This window comes from Sciurus vulgaris (assembly GCF_902686455.1).
Source record: "Sciurus vulgaris genome assembly, chromosome: 14".
Classification (NCBI taxonomy): Eukaryota; Metazoa; Chordata; class Mammalia; order Rodentia; family Sciuridae; genus Sciurus; species Sciurus vulgaris.
Genome location: NC_136475.1, coordinates 72,135,851 through 72,157,035, shown reverse-complemented (window position 1 = coordinate 72,157,035; position 21,185 = coordinate 72,135,851). Strand labels below are relative to the sequence as shown.

At 38.5% G+C, this 21,185-nt stretch overlaps 1 protein-coding gene and 1 long non-coding RNA gene across 8 annotated transcripts in view; one reads left to right on the top strand and one right to left on the bottom strand.

Annotated features, from left to right (window-relative positions):
- RASGRP3 (RAS guanyl releasing protein 3) overlaps positions 1-21,185 on the top strand; it is a 110,373-nt gene that overhangs the window by 55,990 nt on the left and 33,198 nt on the right. For 4 of the 7 annotated variants that reach the window (XM_079109955.1, XM_079109952.1, XM_079109956.1 and 1 more), the window contains exons 2-7: positions 9,165-9,285; positions 12,220-12,418; positions 13,391-13,451; positions 17,576-17,707; positions 18,925-19,072; positions 20,511-20,684. In XM_079109955.1, the coding sequence (XP_078966081.1) occupies positions 12,349-12,418; positions 13,391-13,451; positions 17,576-17,707; positions 18,925-19,072; positions 20,511-20,684 (585 nt within the window). In that variant the 5' untranslated portion in view covers positions 9,165-9,285; positions 12,220-12,348. Of the gene's footprint in view, positions 1-9,164; positions 9,286-11,176; positions 11,288-12,219; positions 12,419-13,390; positions 13,513-16,985; positions 17,054-17,575; positions 17,708-18,924; positions 19,073-20,510; positions 20,685-21,185 lie in introns of all 7 variants that reach the window. The other 3 variants (XM_079109958.1, XM_079109954.1, XM_079109957.1) reach the window with 3 other exon arrangements.
- LOC306643724 lies at positions 12,864-17,056 on the bottom strand. Its single transcript, XR_013759033.1, has 2 exons — positions 16,983-17,056; positions 12,864-13,485 (listed from the first exon to the last, which is right to left on the bottom strand). It is a non-coding gene; the product is annotated as an uncharacterized lncRNA (long non-coding RNA).

Genomic DNA, 21,185 nt, shown 5'->3' with positions numbered 1-21,185 from the left:
TTGTGGCAGCCAGGAGAGAGGCAAGGCCTGCTGCTTTTGTCTCCCTCTGCTCACACTTTAGTAAATTAGAACTCATTGATTCTTCCATTTCTTTTATAACCTACACACAAAAATCCTTATTCCCACTTCTTGGTTACTTCTAACTCTTTGACAGCTGGTCCATGAAAAGCCATCTTCCTCTCCTTTTCTCCCTTTCTCCTTCTCTGTCTAAATCAAAAACACCCACCAGATTCTAGCCTATAGGAGTGGCACAATTTCCGATGGCTATTTTGGCATGCCAAGGAACCAGTGTTGCAAGCCTCTGAAATTCTTAAGAATGCCCAAAGTTCTTTGCAGCATGTTGGTGGATCTCTACTGACCTCCTTGTTCCCCACATGTGAATATGCTATTAATACTTTGATAATATTGCTTTAATGGGGAAATATGCTCTAAATTCCAAAGAGCTACTTTACACATTTGGTTTGGAACATTTCACAATTTTAGGACTTCCTTTTTCTCTTCTCATTATGATAGATGCTCTTTAAACTTTTTTCAAATGAATTCTTTAGTTCCAATGAGGAGGGAAAGTTACGATTTATCTCATGTTAGAAATGATAACAGTGAGCCTGCTAGAAATTAAATGGGATTAGACACAGGGAAATGAAGGGAAGGGAGGAGGACAGGAAATAGGAAAGACAGTGGACTGAATCTGACTTAACTTTCCTGTATACACATGAAAATATACCACATCATGTACAACCACAAGAACTGAGATCCTAATTAGAATAAGATGTACTCCATGTTTGTATAAATATGTCAAAATATACTCTACTCTCATGTATAACTAAGAAGAACAAATTTTTTTAAAGTCCTAAAAATAAATAAATAAATAAAAAGAAGTTAAATTGGACTGAGACACTACAGAATGTTCTAGTCACCTCTTCTTTTTTTGTAGGTATGTACTGTGATTTCTTTTCAGGAAGTTAATGTCTTAGATGCGAGGGTGAGAGATGTCACTGCCTTACTGGATCAAGGAAGAAACGTTTGCTGTATAAGAAACATCTGGAATAAAAAAGAATGACAAAGTCATTAAGTAGAGCCTTCTAATTATGGGCTTCAGGCTGTGTAAATTTAATTGGGAGCACAGAAATAATCTTAAAAACACATTTTTGGGTTCCTATACTTTACTTTTAATTGGTTCCAATAAAAAGTCTAGCTCCAAATCCCTGATTCAGAAGTAATTTTAAACTGAGACTTTACCATTCCATAAAAGGGTAGTATAAACACATGGAATTCTAAATAGGAATAAAGCGTTTTCACTTAGATGATAACAGAGTACAGTTTCAGTTAGAAGAGAAATTCATATTACATCTTCTGGTGGGTGTATTTCTATGAGTACAAAGTTAGTGTCAAAGTAATGCAAGAAGTTTCTCTTTATTGGGCTTGGTGGTACATGATTTTAATCCCAGCCACTGGGGAGGTTGTGGCAGGAGGATGGCAAGGTTGAGGTAACTGAGACCCTGTCTCAAAATAAGAAATAAAAAGGGCTGAGGATGTAACTCAGTGGTTAAGCATCCCTGGGTTCAATCCCCAGCACCCCCCTCTACCACCCCAACCCCCACCACACACACAAAAGAAGAGAAAGAAGGAAAGAAATTTACCTTTTAAACTTAATCACTGTCAACTGTGAAACAATTGACAATAAAATTAGTAATAATAATAATAATAATAATAAGGCACTGTGCATCCCTATGTTTTTGTAATCCTTTCATTTGTGCCTTGTTTTAAATTCAAAAACAGTTCAGAACTCACTGCATCCCTCCCTGACCCCAGTTATTTTACTCTCTCATCAGCTTTTGTTATAAATATGATTGTCTTATGTATGATTGTCTTATATGTGTTTTTATTCCTTTTTTTATATGATGATAATTTGGGGGGGGGCAGGGGTTGAATCCAGGGGGCACTTCATGACTGGGCCACATCTCCAGCCTTTTTAAAAGTTTTTATTTTTTTATTTTTTTTATTTTGAGACAGGTCTTGCTAAGTTGCTTAGGGACTCATTAAGTTAATGAGACTGGATTTGAACTTGCCATCCTCCTGCCTCAGCTTCCCAAGCCTCTAGGATTACAGGTGTGTACCTCTGCACCTGGCTTATGATAAATTTCTTAATAGCAGGTTGCTCATATCTATTTATGTCCAATTCTGAAATCATGCTCAGATATTTCCAACTACCTTGCTGCCTGATTCCACTGGACTTGGCCTGTATTTTCTATCTTAGTTTCATGACCCATAAAACAATGCACTGGAAGTCTTCCTAGCTCTCTAGCTTGAATTTGCTCCCATTTCTGGCTCCCATGGCACCTTGAGCATCTGTCTCTATCACTGGTCTTCTGGGCTCATTGGTTTATGAGAGCTGGTTTATACTCTTTCTCCTGCTCAAGGCTGTGGGCTCCTGAGAATGGGCTCTTTACATCTCCAGTCATAGTGCAGTGCTTAATGGTTAATTAAGAAATGTTGACTTTTTGTTAATCAAACTGATATCTTTCTGTGAAAAGAGGGCTATCTTTCATTATGTTATTGCCTCTTACTGCGTTACTGGGTAGCAATTTAGAACTCAGATTTTAAAATGCTTTCCTGGTGTTTTCAGAGACAGGCAGCTATACCCCAACATGGGATGATGGCAGGTTAGACAGAAATTTTGTGCTGTTCTTTCTGTCCGTGTCTTTCAGCTTTTTAGAGACTTTCTATGTGATGTCTTTATGCCCTTGAGGCCTCCTCCATGTGAATTTGATCCTCAGATATGGTCATCCAGCTCCAGTGGGAGGATTCCTAAGCATTTTACATAGGCATGCATGTATTGAAAATGTCTTCTTGTTCATGGTGGGTACCAGTCCAAATACTGAGTGGAAGTCGATAACCAAGGCAAAACTCATATCCAAAATCATCCTTGTGGGCTGGGGAGATAGCTCACTCGATAGAGTGCTTTCCTTTCAAGCACAAGGCCCTGGGTTCGATCCCCAGCACTGCAAGAAAAAAAAAGAAAAAGAAAAAGTTCTCCTTGCACATTTTAGTAACAATTAAGTACCAAGATTTTGCTGTATTTTGTTTGTTACTTGGTTGATGGGGAAGGGCATGGCCTCCCCCACATGCTTTGGGTAAAAAACTCAACACCGTGACTGGCACAGAAATCACTGAATAAAACTCTAGCAGCCACCTCCTCCTCCTCCATCATCATCATCATCATCATCATCATCATCATCATCATCAAATTCACTCTGAAGTAAATACATCAAGGGAATAAGGGAATGTGACTTGATTTCTGGGGACTTGAAACCAGGTTCTTCCAGAGCATCGGGCCATAGGCAATATTCTTATGAATACAATATTGGCATCTTCAGAAAAGGAAAACATGGATTTTTAAGAAATTTATTTTCCCGGAGTCTAAAATCTTAATTTCCTGGGCAGGGGCGGGGTGCGGGGGAGCCTAGTTCTTGGTCTTCTTGGAGGACATTATTTGCGATTTGAACGTTGAGTTGTCATAGCAAGTTGTAATCCTTCAGTGTGATTGAATGTGTCCATCTGGAAGACATCTGACTGCAAGTGTCTAGAATGTGTATATATTGCTTCTCTCCCATGCTCAGTTCCAGCCAAATGCTGGGAAAGTACTCCTGTGACTGGACTCCAGAATTTCACAGTACTTATTGCTAGAGCTTCTTTAAGACTCTCATTTCTCGTTCAACTTATGTCAGGTGGCTGTAAATAAGTTGGTCTGTTTGCCAATGTTAAATGCCAGTAACCAAGAAAAAATAAAGTACAGCTAAATCTTGTTATTTGATTGTTACCAACATGCAAAGAAGCCTTGTGGAATGGGCTCTGAGCTGCTTACTGACTCCTAGCGACCCCCTGAATTGCAAAGTTTGCTGTGATAATGGAGGTTATTCATTTTCAGACAATAGGGCCAGTAATCGAATGCTTAGGAACTATGTGCAGGGAATAGCAAACATGTATTCTAGACAATGCCTAGGAATTGATCTAATAGACGTGCTTTTACAACAGCTAAAATTGATGTGGGTAGCAGAAAAAATATAAATTTTTGGAGTCAGAGCTGGCTTTGCAACTTAACTAGAAACATGGTATTAGACAAGTAATTTAACCTCTGTAGGTCTCAATATGTCTTATCTGTGAAATGAGGACAACAATACTTAGCTTTCAGGGCATTGTAGGATTAAACATTGTGTCTTTCACACTGCATTGCCAACAACACATGATATTTGCATATGTTGGTATTACTTGATTTTCTAAAGCCCAGGACAGAATTGATCATTAGTACCCCATTAATTCAGTAAAAGCTCTTTGCAGAGAAAAACAAGTGAACAAATAACAAAAATTTAGGAGCCAGGAAAATCTCATTATCACATTAAATAAGCCCATCAGAAGCAAGAATGGGGGGTAAAAGTACTTTTAGAGTTGAAAAATTCAGCATTGTCCACACTTGCTCCCTATTGTCATTGTTCAATAACCTTTGGAGATATTGCTCTATTATCCATAAACGGGGATAAAAATGTGTACTCTACACTTTGTGTCATTCGTCCTGTCCCATTTACAATAATTTAACCTTGCCGTAAGCACTGGCCCATTTTCTGTGTCCATACTACTCTACTAGGTTTGTGACAGAAACAGCTTTGACAGCAATGTGAACAAATCTTTGATGGAACCCACTGGGAAAAGCCATTGATCAGAGGAAACAGTAAAAATGGAAATTCGAAGAACCAAGGAGTGAAGTTGAAACAACTGACAATGAAAGTTAAACAAAGACAAGAGCAGGCTGGGCGCAGTGGCACAAGCTTGTGGTCCCAGCAGCTCAGGAGGCTGAAGCAGGAGGATCATGAGTTCAAAGCCAGCCTCAGCAACAGCAAGGCACTAAGCAATGCAGTTAGGCTCTGTCTCTAAATAAAATACAAAATAGGGCTGGGGATGTGGCTGAGTTCAATCCCGGTACAAAAAAAATAAGAAAGATGAGACCAACGCAGAAATAACCCAAGACTACCAAATGTGAAGAGTGAACTGGGAAAAAACAGTAATGATATCATTTATCTTATGAATTTTTATATGTAACATAATGAGGGCATTGGAGGATGTGAATGGCAGGGCAGAGATACAGAAAGCATGGTTGGGAAAGAGATGGTGGTGGGCAAGGAAGCTACCTATGGTTAGCGTTGCCAGAGTGAGACCCTGTCTCTAAATAAAATACAAAATAGGGCTGGGGGTGTAGCTCAGTGGTCAAGTGCCCCTGAGTTCAATCCCTGGTAACTCCTCTCCTACCCAAAAAAAGAAAAAAGAAACACCCTGCGTCAAATCAAATTATAGAGAGAATAACTTCCCTGTTTTTTCATTTCCAATAGTGTCTTAGCTTTCTCTTCACCATGTCAGGCAAAGGTAGGTTCAGTATGTTACATTGTGTTAGCTGAGATCTACTGGAGACGCCATCTAGCAAATGCCAGGCCTGCTTTGGTTCTAAGGCTCACTTGCAGAGCGCGTGACCAAGACCATAGCAACAGGAACCCAGAAGAGACCTGCCATACAAGTTATTCCAGAAGAGTTATCCAACATAATTTTAGAAACATGACACAAGTGGGTGATATAATAGCCCGAAGAATAAGGAACACTGAACTTCCTCTCAAAATAAACTCCAGAAGAGAAACATCAGCCTTTGGCTCTTGATGGAAATAATCTCAGTACTTCTGTTTTCCTCTTCTGTCCTTCACAATGTCTCTTGCAAATTTTCTCCTGTTGATAAACCTCAGTCTTGTATCTACCCTATTTTCCAATAGAGGACCTTAGTCTTCTTTAGGGTAAGTAGAAGTCATCACACAATCTTCCTTAACTTTTTTTTTTTTTTGTGGTGCTGGGGATTGAACCCAGGGCCTTGTGCTTACAAGGCAAGCGCTCTACCAACTGAGCTATCTCCCCAGCCCCTTCCTTAACTTCTTGTCACCAGAATGATGAGTCTACCGATGCTCAATTTCCCCCCTTTCTGCTATTGTATTCAAAGAGGTGGCTTCTACTTTAGCCAAGTGCCTGAGTCCATCACTCCTTTCCTTCCAGGAACAATGCTATATGAATTAACTTCTCACTGTCTTGTCCTTGCAGTTGGCCTTTCTGTTAACTCTTAGCACTTTAACATGCTGAAGGCTCAACTCCGAAATCTCGAGCAGGTACCCAGAAGTTAACTCAGAATGCTCCCCTAGATATCATGGACAATCTCTAACTCAACAAGGCACCTCCCATGAACTTGCTTCTCCGCCCCTCTTCTCAGTTTCTCAGTCTTGAGGGAATGGTACCATAATCCAACCAAATATCTAGCTAGAAATTTTGGAAATCTTCATTCTGCCCATTTTCTATAGCCAATCAATCGGCAAATCTCATTGGATCTATCTTCAAAGTACTTTCTGTAACTACCTACTTTCCCTGTCTTCATTGCTACGTGATGATTTAGACAAGCATCATTTCTTGCTTGGATGGTTGTAATTGACTAGTTCCACATCTTCAGTGTAGGAATTTACTACAATCTCTTCTCCGAACTTTAGTTGAAGGAATCCTTAAAAACAAACAAAAATTCCAGAATGGATCATGCCCCTTTCCTAAGGAAGTCACCTCTAAAGCAAAGGTTTCCCATTGCCCCTCAGGTAAAGCCAGTCCTCCTTCATAGCCTATCCTGCCGTTCTAAAATACTCTTTCTTCTTGTGTCACATCCAATGCTTCAGTCAAATGTCTTTCAAGTTGTCTTCATTGCCATCTTTGCCTAAGACTCCTCTGGATCCTTGCTCTGTGTTTCATAGGATATTTTATTCTAGTTATTTCTCTAATTCTTTGCTATAGTGTAAAAGCAATAATTGTGTCTGTCTTGGTCAACTACCTAGCCTCTCTTTCACCTGCCCCACAACACCTTCTAGCAGCCAATCTTGTACCTCCTGAGCATCTAGTGTCTAATACATCCTCAATAAATATTTGTTAGATAAACTGATTATAATTCAAAATTAATTATTGCCATGGCACACACCTGTAATCTCAGTGACTCAGGAGGCTGAGGTAGGAGAATCATGAGTTCAAAGCCAGCCTCAGAAAAATGAGGCATTAAGCAACTCAGTGAGACTAAAATAAAGCTGGGGATGTGGCTCAGTGGTAGAGCGCCTCTGAGTTCAATCCCTGGTACCAAAAAAAAAAAAAAAAAAAAAAAAAAAAAAAATTAATCATCATTCAAAGTTTAAATATCTTTCCCATTACTGAATTTAATACTTAAAGGTTTATACTAATTACCACTTGTTTTCACAAAGGATTTAGACATTTAGAGTAACTTCTTTGTCTCCATATGAAGGTCACATGAAATGTGACATAAATGTAGTTGTTTATACATAAAGATGATATCTGCTAAGGGGAGAAAAGCATCTTCAAGGTTTTCTTTTTCTTTTTTAAAATATTTTTAGGGGTTGGGGAGATAGCTCACTCGGTAGAGTGCTCGCCTTGCAAGCACAAGGCCCTGGGTTCGATCCCCAGCACCACACACAAAAAATTTTTTTTTAGTTATAGATGGATGCAATACCTTTATTTATTTATTTTTATGTGGTGCTGAGGTTTGAACCTACTGCCTTATATGTGCTAGGCAAGCGCTCTACCTCTGAACTACAACCCCAGCCCAAGGGTTTCTATTTTTTTTTTTTTTTTTCTTTCTGGGAATAAAGATAATACTAGAGACAAGACCGTCCTAAATCCTAATATGGCCAACATCATTTTGAAATTTCTTGATACTTACCAGATACAATATTTTACCCTATAAATTTACCCTTCAGTCCCAGAACTAGGAGAAGTCTTCCTTGTTATGTTGGCCTAGTTTCTAGGCACCCTCTGAAAAGTTAGTCTGCACCCTCTTTTACAGTATTTACCTAAAGTGGGCTTTAGAACTTTCAGGAACGGGAGTCCCTTGTTGATGATAATGCCACCTGCCCACTACAAAGTGCTCTGGTGCCACGGTTTCTTTCTTCTTCAATTTCCTTTCCCATCTTTAAATGAACATCTCTCTTCCTGTCACTTCTTTAATTGGTTCTGTACTTCAACTTGAAAGTCCTCAACTTGAAAGGCTTTAACTATTTGAAGGGAGGATGGAGGACAGTCAAAGGGAGACATCTTCCAGGACCACCTAATATTTTGCAGGTCCCGTGGCCGGTGCCCTTTATGTTACTTTACTAACACTTTAAACAGTCTCATTAAGCAAGTTGCATTGATGGCAGTTCACTCGATTTGAGTAAAACTTTCTCCTCGTGGTTATCTCCTCGTTGTTTTTTGTCTTTTTAATTTAAAAGTTCCGAGTCAACTTGTAAGCACAAGGCCGGGGGTTCGATCCTCAGCAACCACCCCCCCCCAAAAAAAAAGTTCCGAGTCAAGAATCTGGGTGCTAATTTATATCTGTTAATGAATAGGCACATGGAATTGGCTCCCTTTTATTATTTCAGAAATTGGGAGCATGGTTCTCATTGTCCTGGGCAACTTTAGAAGATTTTATTTTTTTGGTGATAGAGAATTCACAAGTCATATTAATGAAAGTCTTTTTGCTACATGAACATTATTATGGTCTTTGAATAATAGACAGCAAAGTCCTATAGCCCCTTTAAAATGAGAACTTTTCCCTTAGAAATAATTCAAACTATCCACACTATAGCAAGTCCTAAACCATTGGGAGACTATAAACAACCTGAACTAAAATAGTATTGACATTTATGTTGAGATGATCAGGAGTGATTTAGGGTCAGAATATGATGATTCTTACAACAAACTGCTCTAAGGATTTGCTAACATTCCAAAGTCAATGTTTGGAAATTCTTAATTGAGTAATCCACTCAGATAAGTATATTTGAACTAAAATAATACTTTATACTATATACACAAAACAGTTTTGCCATATTTGTGGGTTTTTAAAGTCTGAATTTAAAAAAGGGAATTGATTTTAAAAATCCCATTGTCATATAACTTTTGAATATTTTCTGTTTTATTGATTTTTATGGGTGAAGTTGAGAAAAAAAATCTTCATTAGTACATATATCTTAAGGAGTACCTTGGGGAATGTTTTAACACATGAAGATTCTTTTGAGTTTATTTTATTCTGTTTTCTTCTTCTTTTTTCTTTTTTTCAGGTTTTCACAAGTTCTTACGATTCAAGTTGAACAAACTGCTTCCTCAATGCACTTCCCAACCATGAGAGCTGTCCTTAAATATCCTTTCAGACCTGAAAATCTACCTCTGTGAAAACAACAGGTCAGTAATTAAAAAAAAAAAAAAAAAAAAAAAAACAAAACTATTTTATTTATTTTTATTTCTATTTTTTTATTGTAAACAAATGGGATACATATTGTTTCTCTGTACATGGAGTAAAGGCATACCATTTGTGTAATCATAAATTTACATAGGGTACTGTTGTTTGATTCATTCTGTTAAAAAAAACTATTTTAGATTACATAAGAAATACACCTAATAAATAAATGAATATGCCTAGAAAAAAAAATGTGCCATACTGTTAATGAGAATTATTTTTGGATGATGAGATTATAGGTAAATTTCTCCTTTCCTTTTTCCTCATTGTCCTATTTTAAATAATAAATGCACACTGCTTGATAGTAAAGAATCTTTATCCCTGAAAAGGCAGTTGTAGACACAATAATGTCCACACATAAGAAATGTGATCTCAGGTAAATGCGCAGAAGACAGAATGCTGAGCAGAGACACACATGCTCCTGCTGATGCCAGAGGCAGATTGTAACTGGAGAGCCAAGTCCACCTGACTCTTCATGCACACCAGGTTCTTTGTAGATCACAAATAGAACTCCAGAGTGACAGGTCTGTGATAGCAGGTTCTCTTGTGGCTAGGTTAACACCTTCCCAAACAGCTCTGAGGAATCATTTTAGTTTTGACCCTAAAAACCAGTGTGGTTAATCCAGGCTATTTGGTTTCAAATAATACATTTACTGTTCAGTGCATAAAAGGATTTAAAAAAGTGTCTGTACTTGTGAGCTAATCAAACTTGTTAATTGTTCAGTCTTGACTTTTAAGCATATTGATGGAGCTTCTGTTAGGGAAATCAGGGAACTGCTGTCCAAAATGTCCTGGAAGAGGTATTAGGTTCTTATTATGACTATAGACAGATCCTGGTAAGTCTAGGAAGCTGGCAGAAATTTCTGTCCTGATATTTACTTAAAACTGATTTAAATAGGTGAATTAAACTAAAATTGATGGCATTTCTAGTACTCACGCAAATAAACTCATACTGAAAGATAAGCTTTGGGAAATTTTATTTTATGCATTTCTTTATCCACAAATTCACTCATTCATTAATTTAGCAAATACTTCTTGGGAACCATGTATGTGAGAGACACAGACTTAGGCATTCAGGAGAGCAATAGAGGACAAACACAGTAATCTCTGTGGTCACAGAGCTTATATTCATAGTGCTAGGAGGTAAAAAAAAACAAACAAGTAAAATATATAGCATGCCAGATAATGATAAGTATTATGAAGAAAAATAAATCCAGGAAGGAAGGTAGGGCATGCCAACTGGGAGGTGGGCATGGTGAGAGAGGTGGTGGTGTTCAAACAGGGTAGTCAGGAAAGGCTTTACTGATAAGGCAACTTTGTCAAAGGAGGTAAAAAGCATTCATCTCAAATGACTTCAATAAACCCCTTTTACAAATCATTTGACCAGCAAAAGTAGGAGAGGATTGATTTAATAGTCTGTTGTTTTTATTGCACCCTTGAAATAACCCCCTCTTTTACCCACTATGAGTGATACCTTCTGCACAAAAATGTGGTTCTTAACAGAATGAACTGAAGGAAAACATTTTTACTCCAGGGTTCTGTGCCTGGTGAACAGACTCACTCAAGTATCACTGTTTGGTGGTCCAGCTGAACCAGTACACTCATGCACATGGACATTGCTTCCCCCGGTCATTCATGTGTTTGCTTTTTGAAGCTGACTCTGACCCATTGAAGATGAACAACAACTTGTTCATCTTGGTTGTCTCAATGCCTACCTAATCCAATGCCTGGTATACAACAGGTGATATATGAAAATAAAGTACTGAAAAAACAAAGTTTGAGAATACAGTAGACATTGACTTCAAACAATTCCCATTTATGTACTAAATTGTCCAGAGTAGATACATGCCTTCCAGCATGATGCCTCTCTGTGTTCCCAAGTCCTGTGTGGATCTGGCATCAAGGACTTGCTCAATAAAACGAACCAAGCACTGGGATACTTGCCAGGTAAGCAACTCTGAGATGTTGTTTCCAGTCCCATTTTCCCCATGACACTGCTGTACAACAGGAAAGCTGTTGCCCCTGCTTTTCCTTTCAACCTCTGTGACAGATAATCTGGATTATGTCCTCTTTCTGAGATGGTGTGGAAGAATGGTAATCTTCACACTAGATTGGGGGCAAAACTGTCACAGTTCATGATACCCACCCTGGGGGAACTCCTTATATGGAGAAAGGCAACCCAGAAGTTTTATTTTATAATGGAATCTTGCTTCTAGGCCATAATGATTATGTGGTTTTGGGCGAATTTCCAAATCTTTGTGAATCTCACAAACTCATCTTTAAACTGGGAATAATAATTACTACCTTGGAGCACTGAAGGTCAAATTTAATAATATATCCAAAACATTTGTGATAGTACCTAATGCCAAATGTGGTAGTTCGATAAACTATTGCTAATAATTTTGCTATTACTATTAATACTGTTACTATTACTAAATTTAGGAAAATAGAATTTTTGTGTATAGATGTCGAAAATTTATGTAATCACTGAGGGTAATGCTTATGAATATATTTGCATTTAAAATTATCTCCCTATATATGCTAGTAATTTTAAAATTTTAAACCGAGTAACATAATATTCCTGAATGTTGTGTTACTTAAGAATAGGAAGAAAGTGTAGGGTATTGTTTCAAAAACATTTTAGCTGTGAAATAGAATGGTCTTTGACAGGGAACACCTATGGTCTCAAAGCACTGCACAAACTAAGGGACAGTTTATCAGGCATTTTGCCCTCCAGGTGGTTGGCATAATCTCAGTCACTTTGATACCTTTTGTGAAAAATACAGTTGATAGAAGTCATATTTTTTTCATGTGGGAAAAATAGTGCTTTCGTGGGGTTCAAACTCTAGTCCAGTAATTTTTTCTTCTTGTTTATTTAGAGTTTTCTTGAAGTACAACTAAGAACGGAGGCCACCACTGGGCACTGAGATCACTGACTGGCATGATTATGGACATGGTCCATCTTGTGCTGGAAATGTCTCCCAGTTTTTGACAAGAGCTAAATAACCATGGGGTCCAGCGGTCTTGGGAAAGCAGCAACGTTGGATGAGCTGCTGAGCACCTGCATAGAGATGTTTGGTGAGAGCCTCTTATCCTCTGGGTCCCTTTTGTAGCTTGACCCTGTCACTTCCCTCAATTCAGATGCAAACTCTGCAGAACAGAATTCAATCTCTGTACCTTGGTATGTAGGGCCTTTGGGAATCCACTCCAGTCTGTCTCTCCAGTTTCACTACCCTATGCATTTCTTTCTCTTTACTTTTATATGCAAAGCTCATATTTAACCAAATGTTCACTTAATGCTTCTGGAACATTCCTTGCACCCTTTTCTATTTCTGTGCCTTTATTCTACAACTTTCATTGAAATTCTGCTTCAAAGTTCATCTCAGTTGTCATTGAGATGTCCATGATGCCATTTCTGACCACTGTAAGAAGTGCCACCTGCTTCTTCCACTCTCCCATGTCCAGGGTAACTTTCTTATGGACATGTGGTAGTCTGCCGTGATCTTTGCTTGGTGTAGGTAGCACTCATCTTACATCTCTTACTAAATAATACACTTTAAAACTGTATGCTTTTTATCTTATTTATGTATCTGCCCCAGCATTGGATTATAAATAAATGGACAAACCAAGTCACCCAAGAGTTGTTTATTTAATGGGTTACAACATAGGAATTGGAGTTAATCTAGAGCAGGGTTGCCAAAGTACAGGATGATCAGTTAAATTTGAATCTGGATAGACAACATTTTTAGCATTATGTCCTAAATCATGCCTGGGACATACTTATGCTGAAAAAAATTAATCTTTGTTTACCTTAAATTCAAATTTACCTGGGTGGCCTGTGTTTTTATTTATTAAATCTGTCAACTGTAAATCAGAGGAAGTATGAGACCCAGCGACCTTAACTTGCAAGGAAATACCAGCAAAAGTAAGTAGTAAAATACAATTTTGTCGATGGGAAATTTTGACACTATTGTTTCTCTAGTGATATTAGAAAAAGAGAAGAGTAGCACTGTTATTTCCTCACCCCTTATTTTATTTTATTTTTAACAGATGACAATGGAGAGCTGAATAATAGTTATTTGCCAAGAATAGTTCTACTGATGCACCGATGGTATTTATCTTCCACTGAATTGGCAGAAAAACTTCTCTGCATATATCTTTTCAACTACTGTGTAATTTTTACAATCATAAATCAGGTTCTGTATTTAGATAAAGTGTCTATCCAAAGTCTGTAAATGAAAGTGAATAAACAGTTCAGTTATCCAGCTGTTTTGAAAGAATATATAGATGTCTAGACAAAACATCTGGATGATGAACCAAATAGTGGACCATCCATCTGGATGTTTTGGCTCTACTTGAAATAATCACTAAGATGTGAAATGAAGCAGAAGCTGTCTTAAACATGTTGACTGTTAGTGTAATGGAAGGATATTCAGCAGTGATTCAAGACCTAATTTATTCTTTCTACAATGGCAAAATGGTGGGCATAGAGGACATAGCTGAGACATACAGAGATGCCAGCCGAAATATTGTGCTCTGGCTCAGGCACAAATGACAACTTGGTTTTCATTTCTTCCCCTGCTGTCAAGACACAATGAACATTCTAGCAGCTTCCTTGTAATTTGTTGATTGATGCTAATTTTAGATCTTTTTCACATAAAAATAAAAATATCCAAATAGGGCTGGTGTTGAGCTCAGTGGTAGAGCGCTTGCCTTAGCATGCTCAGAGCCCTGGGTTTGATCCACAGCATTGAAAAACCAAAAAGTCCACACAGTTGGAAGTCCCATTCTAATGAGAGCTGTTAGCAGCCCACCACTTCTGTAGGTAATGCAGTCCTGAAATGTGATTGAAAGCCAAATGATTGATAATGCAGAGTCTCACATTGATGAGGAGGTTTTGTTCCCTGAGATCTAAAGCTTATTACACAGTCTATAATGCTGGTTCCTGCTGGCTCTGCCTTTTTCAAGCCCAGGAAGACCTTACAGGGCATGGGTAGTTTGATGGGGAGAGGTCCTCTGAGTGTTACTAGGGGTTGCCAAGGTTGCCAGGGCCTAGTGGGGTGCCAGCTGCTCAGCTCAAGCCCCTCTACCTTCTTTTCATTCTCTACATCCTCTCCACAACCTCAGAGCAGGAGGGGATGCTGGAGAGGGTAAGGAGACTTCACCCTGAACCAAGGTCCTTGGAAGTGAGCAAGATCCTAATCTCCAGTGGTCCAAGAGTTCCATGGGGCCCACTGTTGAAGAGTAGGGCACAGGGAAGGACGGAGGGAATTAACTTCATCCGGGCCCATCCGCCTCATGAAGCAAATATTGACCAAAGATTGTGCTCACACATAGCATTCCTATCCTTAGTATGACCACTGATGTATGACACCCAAATCAAACCCAAATCAGGGGACTGAGGCAGGAGGATCACAAATTCGAGGCCAGCCTGGGCTACTTAGTGAGACCTTATCTCAAAATAAAAAAATGAAAAGGGTTGGGGATGTAACTCAGTGGAAGAGCACCCCTGGGTTCAATCCCCAGGACCAGAGAAAGAAGAAGGAGAAAGAGAAAAAGAAGAAAGATATTTTGGCATACCAGAGTCTAATATGGGGAAATTCACACTGAATAAAAATTGAACACTGCCCATGAGTCTATATTTCTTTAAAATTTTTTCCATTAGATTCCTTGCTCACTCCATATTTATCATGCCTGTCATACAATAGGAGCTTAATAAATATTTTTTTAAAGGGTTAAGCCTGGAATAGTATACATGCTGTAACCCAGTGACTTGAGAGACCACAGCAGGAAGATCACAAGTTTGAGGCCAGTCTCAGCAGTTTAGCAAGACCCTGCCTCAAAATAAAAATTAAAAAAGGGCTGGGGGTGCAGCTTGGTGGTAGAGTGCCCCTGGATTCAATCCCTAGTACTAGAAAAAAGAAAAGAGTATCAATAAACAGACTTAAGAATGAATAGCCCAATTTGCATACTAACATACCTGAAAATGACACTGTCAATATTAAAGAGAGTGCTTATGTAAGGCACTGATACTAAATCTGAACATGTTTTTGTAAAGATAATCTATGTATTATCAATTTTTTAATTTATCTTTTAATTTTTTACAGACTGCATTTTGATTCATTGTATACAAATGGGGTACATCATTTCATTTCTATGGTTGTACATGGTGTAGATTCATACCATGCTTGTAATCATACACGTACATAGGGTAATGATGTCTGTCTCACTCCACCATTTTTTATACCCTCTCCCTCTCATTTCCCTCTACATAATCCAAAGTTCTCCCATTCTTCTCTCACTCCCCACCCCCCTACCCCCACTATATATCATTCTCCACTTCTCAGGGAAAACATTTGGCCTTTGGTTTTTTGGGATTGGCTTATTAGCACAATATTCTCCAATTCCATCCATTTATTTGCAAATGCCATAATATTATTCTTTATGGCCAAATAATATTCCATTGTGTATATATACCACAGTTTCTTTATCCATTCATCTGTTGAAGGGCATCTAGGTTGGTTCCACAATGTAGCTATTGTGAACAGAGCTACTTTAAACATTGATGTGGCTGTGTTGCTGCAGTATGCTGATTTTAAGTCCTTTGGGTATAAACTGAGGAGTGGGATAACTGGGTCAAAAGGTGGGTCCATTCCAAGTTTTCTGAGGAATCTCCACACTGCTTTCCAGAGTGGCTGCACCAGTTTGCAACTCCACCAGCAATGTAAAAGTGTGCCTTTTTCCCCATATCCACGCCAACATCTATTATTGTTTGTGTTCTTGATATGTATTATCAATTTTAATTATGTATATATGGCAGTGTATTTGTAATGATAGTTGGCAGTTTTTGATTGGTAAATCCTTAGGCAGGTAAAAGTAATTTTGTATGTGATTTCACCTCCAGACCAAAAAATGTACTCCAGAGCACTAAACAAATCAAGTTTTAAATACTCAGTGTTGAAGTGGTCAAAGCATCTGTTTCTTTCCTCATCTGAATAGTCTACATACAGGTTTAGTATCATTTATCTAAAATGCTTAGGGCCAAAATGCTTCATATTTTGGATTTTTACAGTATTTGCATACACATAATGAGATGTCTTAAGGACAGGACCCAAGTTTAAACTCAAATTCCATTTATGCTTCATATACTCCTTATGCACATAACCTGAAGATAATTTTATGTGATGTTTTTAAAGGAGCCTGCATTTCGACTGTGACCTATCACATGAGGCAAGGAAGTGTGGAATTTTATACTTGTAGCATTGTCAGTGCTCAAAAAGTTTCAGAATTTGTAACATTTTGGATTTCAAACTTTTGGATTAGGGACGCTCAACCTTTACCCAAATGTCCCCCTTCTTATGTGCATTTGGGGGAGATTGGTACCAGGGATTGACCCAGGGGTGCTAAATCCCTGAGTCACATTCCCAGTTCTTTTTTATATTTTATTTTGAGACAGGGTCTCTCTTAGTTACTTAGGGCCTCGCTAAGTTGGTGAGGTTGGCTTTGAACTTGATTTCCTCCTGCTTCAGTCTCCCAAGCTACTGGGATTACAGGCATGCACCACTGTGCCCAGCTCCCCTTCTTGTGATGGATTCATATCAATTGATGCAACAGCTGCAGGTGCAAGGACTTTTTCTTTAACTAGCTTACGTATCGACAAGCCAGTGGAGAAAGCTGTGACGAGTTTCGGTTAAAGATCTGCTACTTTATGAGGTAAAGACACTTACAAATTTAATTTCTTGTAATTGTTGACAATTTCCTTTTCTCCAAGCAGCAGATTCAGTTTGACAATAGAATGCACTCAGATCCCTTGGACTGACATTGTTAGAATTGGCCCTTCTCTGCTCTGTGAGTAGATTTGACCTTGTGGACTAGGGCTCAGGTAATAGTAAATGTAATTAGAGAATGAAAGCAGCTCTTGGAGTGAATCCAATTCTTTCTACTCCCTCAGCACACCTACTTCATTCCCACCTGCTTGCTGTGAGGGCGGGGGGAGGGTTTCCCCTCAATTGTGGTCCCATAGTCAGAAAAAGGCTCAAGGTTAGAGTGGTGGACCTTGGTTCTTGATTGAAGGAAGGCAGAGAGAGATTCAACCTGATTGGGGATAGAAGATGGCAAAGTGGGAGTATGGTCCCGCATTCAGTGTGAAACATAGTCAGAAAAGTGGTACAATAATTTCCTTAGAGGTCCAACTTGAAATCTTCCAGCTGGAAAAAGAATTTTTATGCCTTTCAGGTACTGGATTCTGAAGTTTCCTGCAGAGTTTAATTTGGATCTTGGTTTGATTCGTATGACTGAAGAGTTCCGAGAAGTAGCAAGTCAACTAGGATATGAAAAACACGTCAGCCTTATCGACATATCCAGCATGTAAGAATGGCTGAGTGTCTTTCACCCTTGCTGAGTTCACTGCTTTGGGGAGGGAGTAGTGACGAGCCCAGTTGACCTGAATCCATATCATCCCAGAATTAAGGTTTGCTTCGGTGAGGACAGCCTTACTGCAGCGAACACAGCCGTACTGGACGCAACTCATTGCTCTAAGCTGAAATTTATTTGTAAAGTGGGGTAGTGTCTATCTTGTGGGATTATTATAAGCATCCAAAATGTAGGTGAGATAGCCTGAGAAAACAGTTGGCACAAAATAGATGTTCAGTACTTAATGAATCTGAATCTAGTAAATGCCTTTTATGCCCTGGCTATTCGAAGTGCACCCTTTGGATAAGGGTGCACTGGGACCTCATTAGAAACAATCTTGGGCCCCATCCTAAACTTACTGAATTGGAATCTGCCAAGATCCCCAATGACTCATATGCACATTCAAGTTGGAGAAGCCCTATACCATGGTGATTCTGGGGTTGGTCTGAGAGTTATATAAGTGTCAATCATAGTTGAGCCTTGAACTGCTTAGGTCAGTTATTAGAAACTTGATGCTAACTAGGCTCATTTCATATCGACTGCTAACTTTGTACAGAGAAAACTAGTTGATGATCCTAAGTATCTTGCAAATGCATGCTATTGTACCTTAGGCATTCAGATTATATTCTCCTTACCTAGAAGACTTCTTAAAGAGAGATCAACTGTGAATGATACAGGAATATTTGCTTAAAACACATAATATTCAGGCTCATTCCTAGCAAATCAGAATCTCTGGCAGTGAGGTTCAGGCCTCTATCTTTGTAACAGGTTTTTCAGATAATTTATATTATACCAAAGTGTGCAAACCATAACTTCTGGTGGTTTCCATGTGCCTTGAATCACCATCTATCTATATGCTGATAAACTTCCAAATGTAAACTTCCAAATGTATATACCTCTCCTTTATGATTCAGATCTTGCTTGGTCACAAGGAAAACTGAGTAAGAAATTCTGGATGGATCAGTGCAAACTTATGCTGTCTGGAAAAACAACTCAACGTTTATGTTCTATTGGCAAGGGGTCAGTGGTTTTCTCTTTAAAGATGAGGGACAGGGCGTATATTTTGCACAAGCTCCTGGAAGCAGGCCAAGAGTTACAGTCAGTAGGTTAATAAACTCCATTGAGTGAAACGGGTTTTCAGCACATTGACCAGGCTCACTCTTCTTTTATAGTCCTTCCTATGACTGGATGAGAAGAGTCACACAGAGGAAAAAAGTATCCAAGAAGGGGAAAGCCTGTCTGCTGTTTGACCATCTGGAGCCCATTGAATTGGCTGAGCACCTCACTTTTCTGGAGCATAAATCTTTTAGAAGGATCTCAGTAAGGAACTTGACATTTATTCTTCCAAGGATAATAACCACCATGCCAACTTTCCCAAGAGCTGAATTTTCGTATTCTAAAGTGTTGGCAGCTTCTGTCACTGTGCTCTGCTGGAAAAGTGCCCTTAATTCACAGGAACAATCCCTTTTAACCAAAGATAAATATTATCCTGTCTTTATTTTATGGCTCAGGAGCTGTATTTCTGTCGCTATGTTCAATGTCTCCTTTCACAGGTTTAAAGTGTGATTTTTCTAAATATTGTGGAGATTTAACCATTTGAGGTCTATTTAGCTCCACAGACTTCTCCCAAGTCATTGCATTTTGTTAATCCTGTCCTTTTCCAGGGGGAAAATATTTAGGTTGGAATTTATATGAATGCCTAATTAGGGGTATAGGGTGAAAATAGGATTTGTAGACTTTGAAGAGAATCTCAGTATCAGTCTGCTTCCTTCCCAGAGTTGGAGATCCTTAATTAAACTTTTCTTTCCTTATGCATCTTATTAGGGCTTCATTTCCCCTCTTTTCTTTCTCCTTTCTTCCTGTGGTCTCTTCTTAGCTGCCTCCTCCACATTATCCACTTATTATGATAATATTTCCACATTGGTTTATAATCAGCAGGTGCTTTGCTTATGTCTCAGGTTCTGGGGAAGCCATCTCTCCTCCTTTTTCAAGGACCCAGGGAGTGAAGAAGACCATCTTGATTATAAGCACCAATTTCCAAAAGACTGATTTTTTTCACCAAGTAATCCAGCTTGGAGAGAAATGTAATGAATCCAGTTCCTTGCACTGTTTAGATGGTAGAAGGCTCAAACATATTTGATAATATCCATGCTAACATTCTGAAAATATATCTGTTTTGCTAAATAGCTGTGCTTTTTTTGATAGATATGTTTTCTCTTTCTTGAAACAACTTTACAAATGATTCTGTTTTGAAATCTTTCTATATATAGCTGTTTCCTGTTCTTTTCTATATACCATTTTATCTCAAATGTTTTTGATCCTTGGAGTCACTAGAAGTGTGTTTAAAAAAGGAAGATTCTTTATTTCTTCTTCTAGAAATACTGATCCTTTATGTCCTGGGTGTTCCTAGGAACCAGTCTATTGGCAAATGATCCAATTTAGATCTTATGATTCAGTAAATAGGGACTTTCTGGAATATGACTTTGAGGTTTGCCCCTTTCTTTGCCCTACCCCACGACCCTGTGATACATAGTAATATGGTTGTGTGTGTATGAGAGTGAGGTTTGAAATGAAGCAAAATAACCTGTTAAAGGTACAGATAAATTTAAACTTATAGGATGCCATTCCAAATGTGAAGTGAAAGAAATCAGTATATTGTTATGAAAGAATATCTTAAATCTTTGATGTAACATTCTAATTTTCAATTTTGCAAAAGCTTCATTATAATTCAAAATCTCCAAATCTTCCTTTATTATAGTTCACTGATTATCAAAGTTATGTCATCCATGGCTGCCTGGAGAATAATCCAACCTTGGAGAGATCTATTGCTTTATTTAATGGAATATCTAAGTGGGTCCAATTGATGGTTCTTAGCAAACCAACCCCCCAGCAAAGGGCAGAAGTCATCACAAAGTTTATCAATGTTGCAAAGGTATGTCTGATAATCCTTCTGGGGTACTTAGATTTTAGATGTTTGTTCACTCTATTGAGAAAAGTCATTGAGGAAATTTGGGCATTGAACAATTAAGCTACTCAGAGAAATCTAATGAAAAAACATACTTCTCTCATGTAAGAAGATTGCTTTTAAAAAGCAATACTGGTTGGGCACAGTGGCATGTACCTACAATCCCACTCAGGAGACTAAGGCAAAAGCATCAAAAGTTTGAAGCTAGCCTGGGCAATTTAGCAAGAACCCATATCAAAATGAAAATTAAAAGGGACTGGGTATATAGTCAGGGGTAGAGCACCCCTGGGTTCAATCCCCAGTATGACAGAAACAAAAACAAAACAAAAAGCAATACTTACAAGCATTTATGTGAGCTGGATTTGTGTGTGTGTGTGTGTGTGTGTGTGTGTGTGTGTGTGAAATAATTGACATGTTTTTCTAAAGGATTCTGTTTGTGCTTCGTTTTAAATAAATGTTATTATTTCC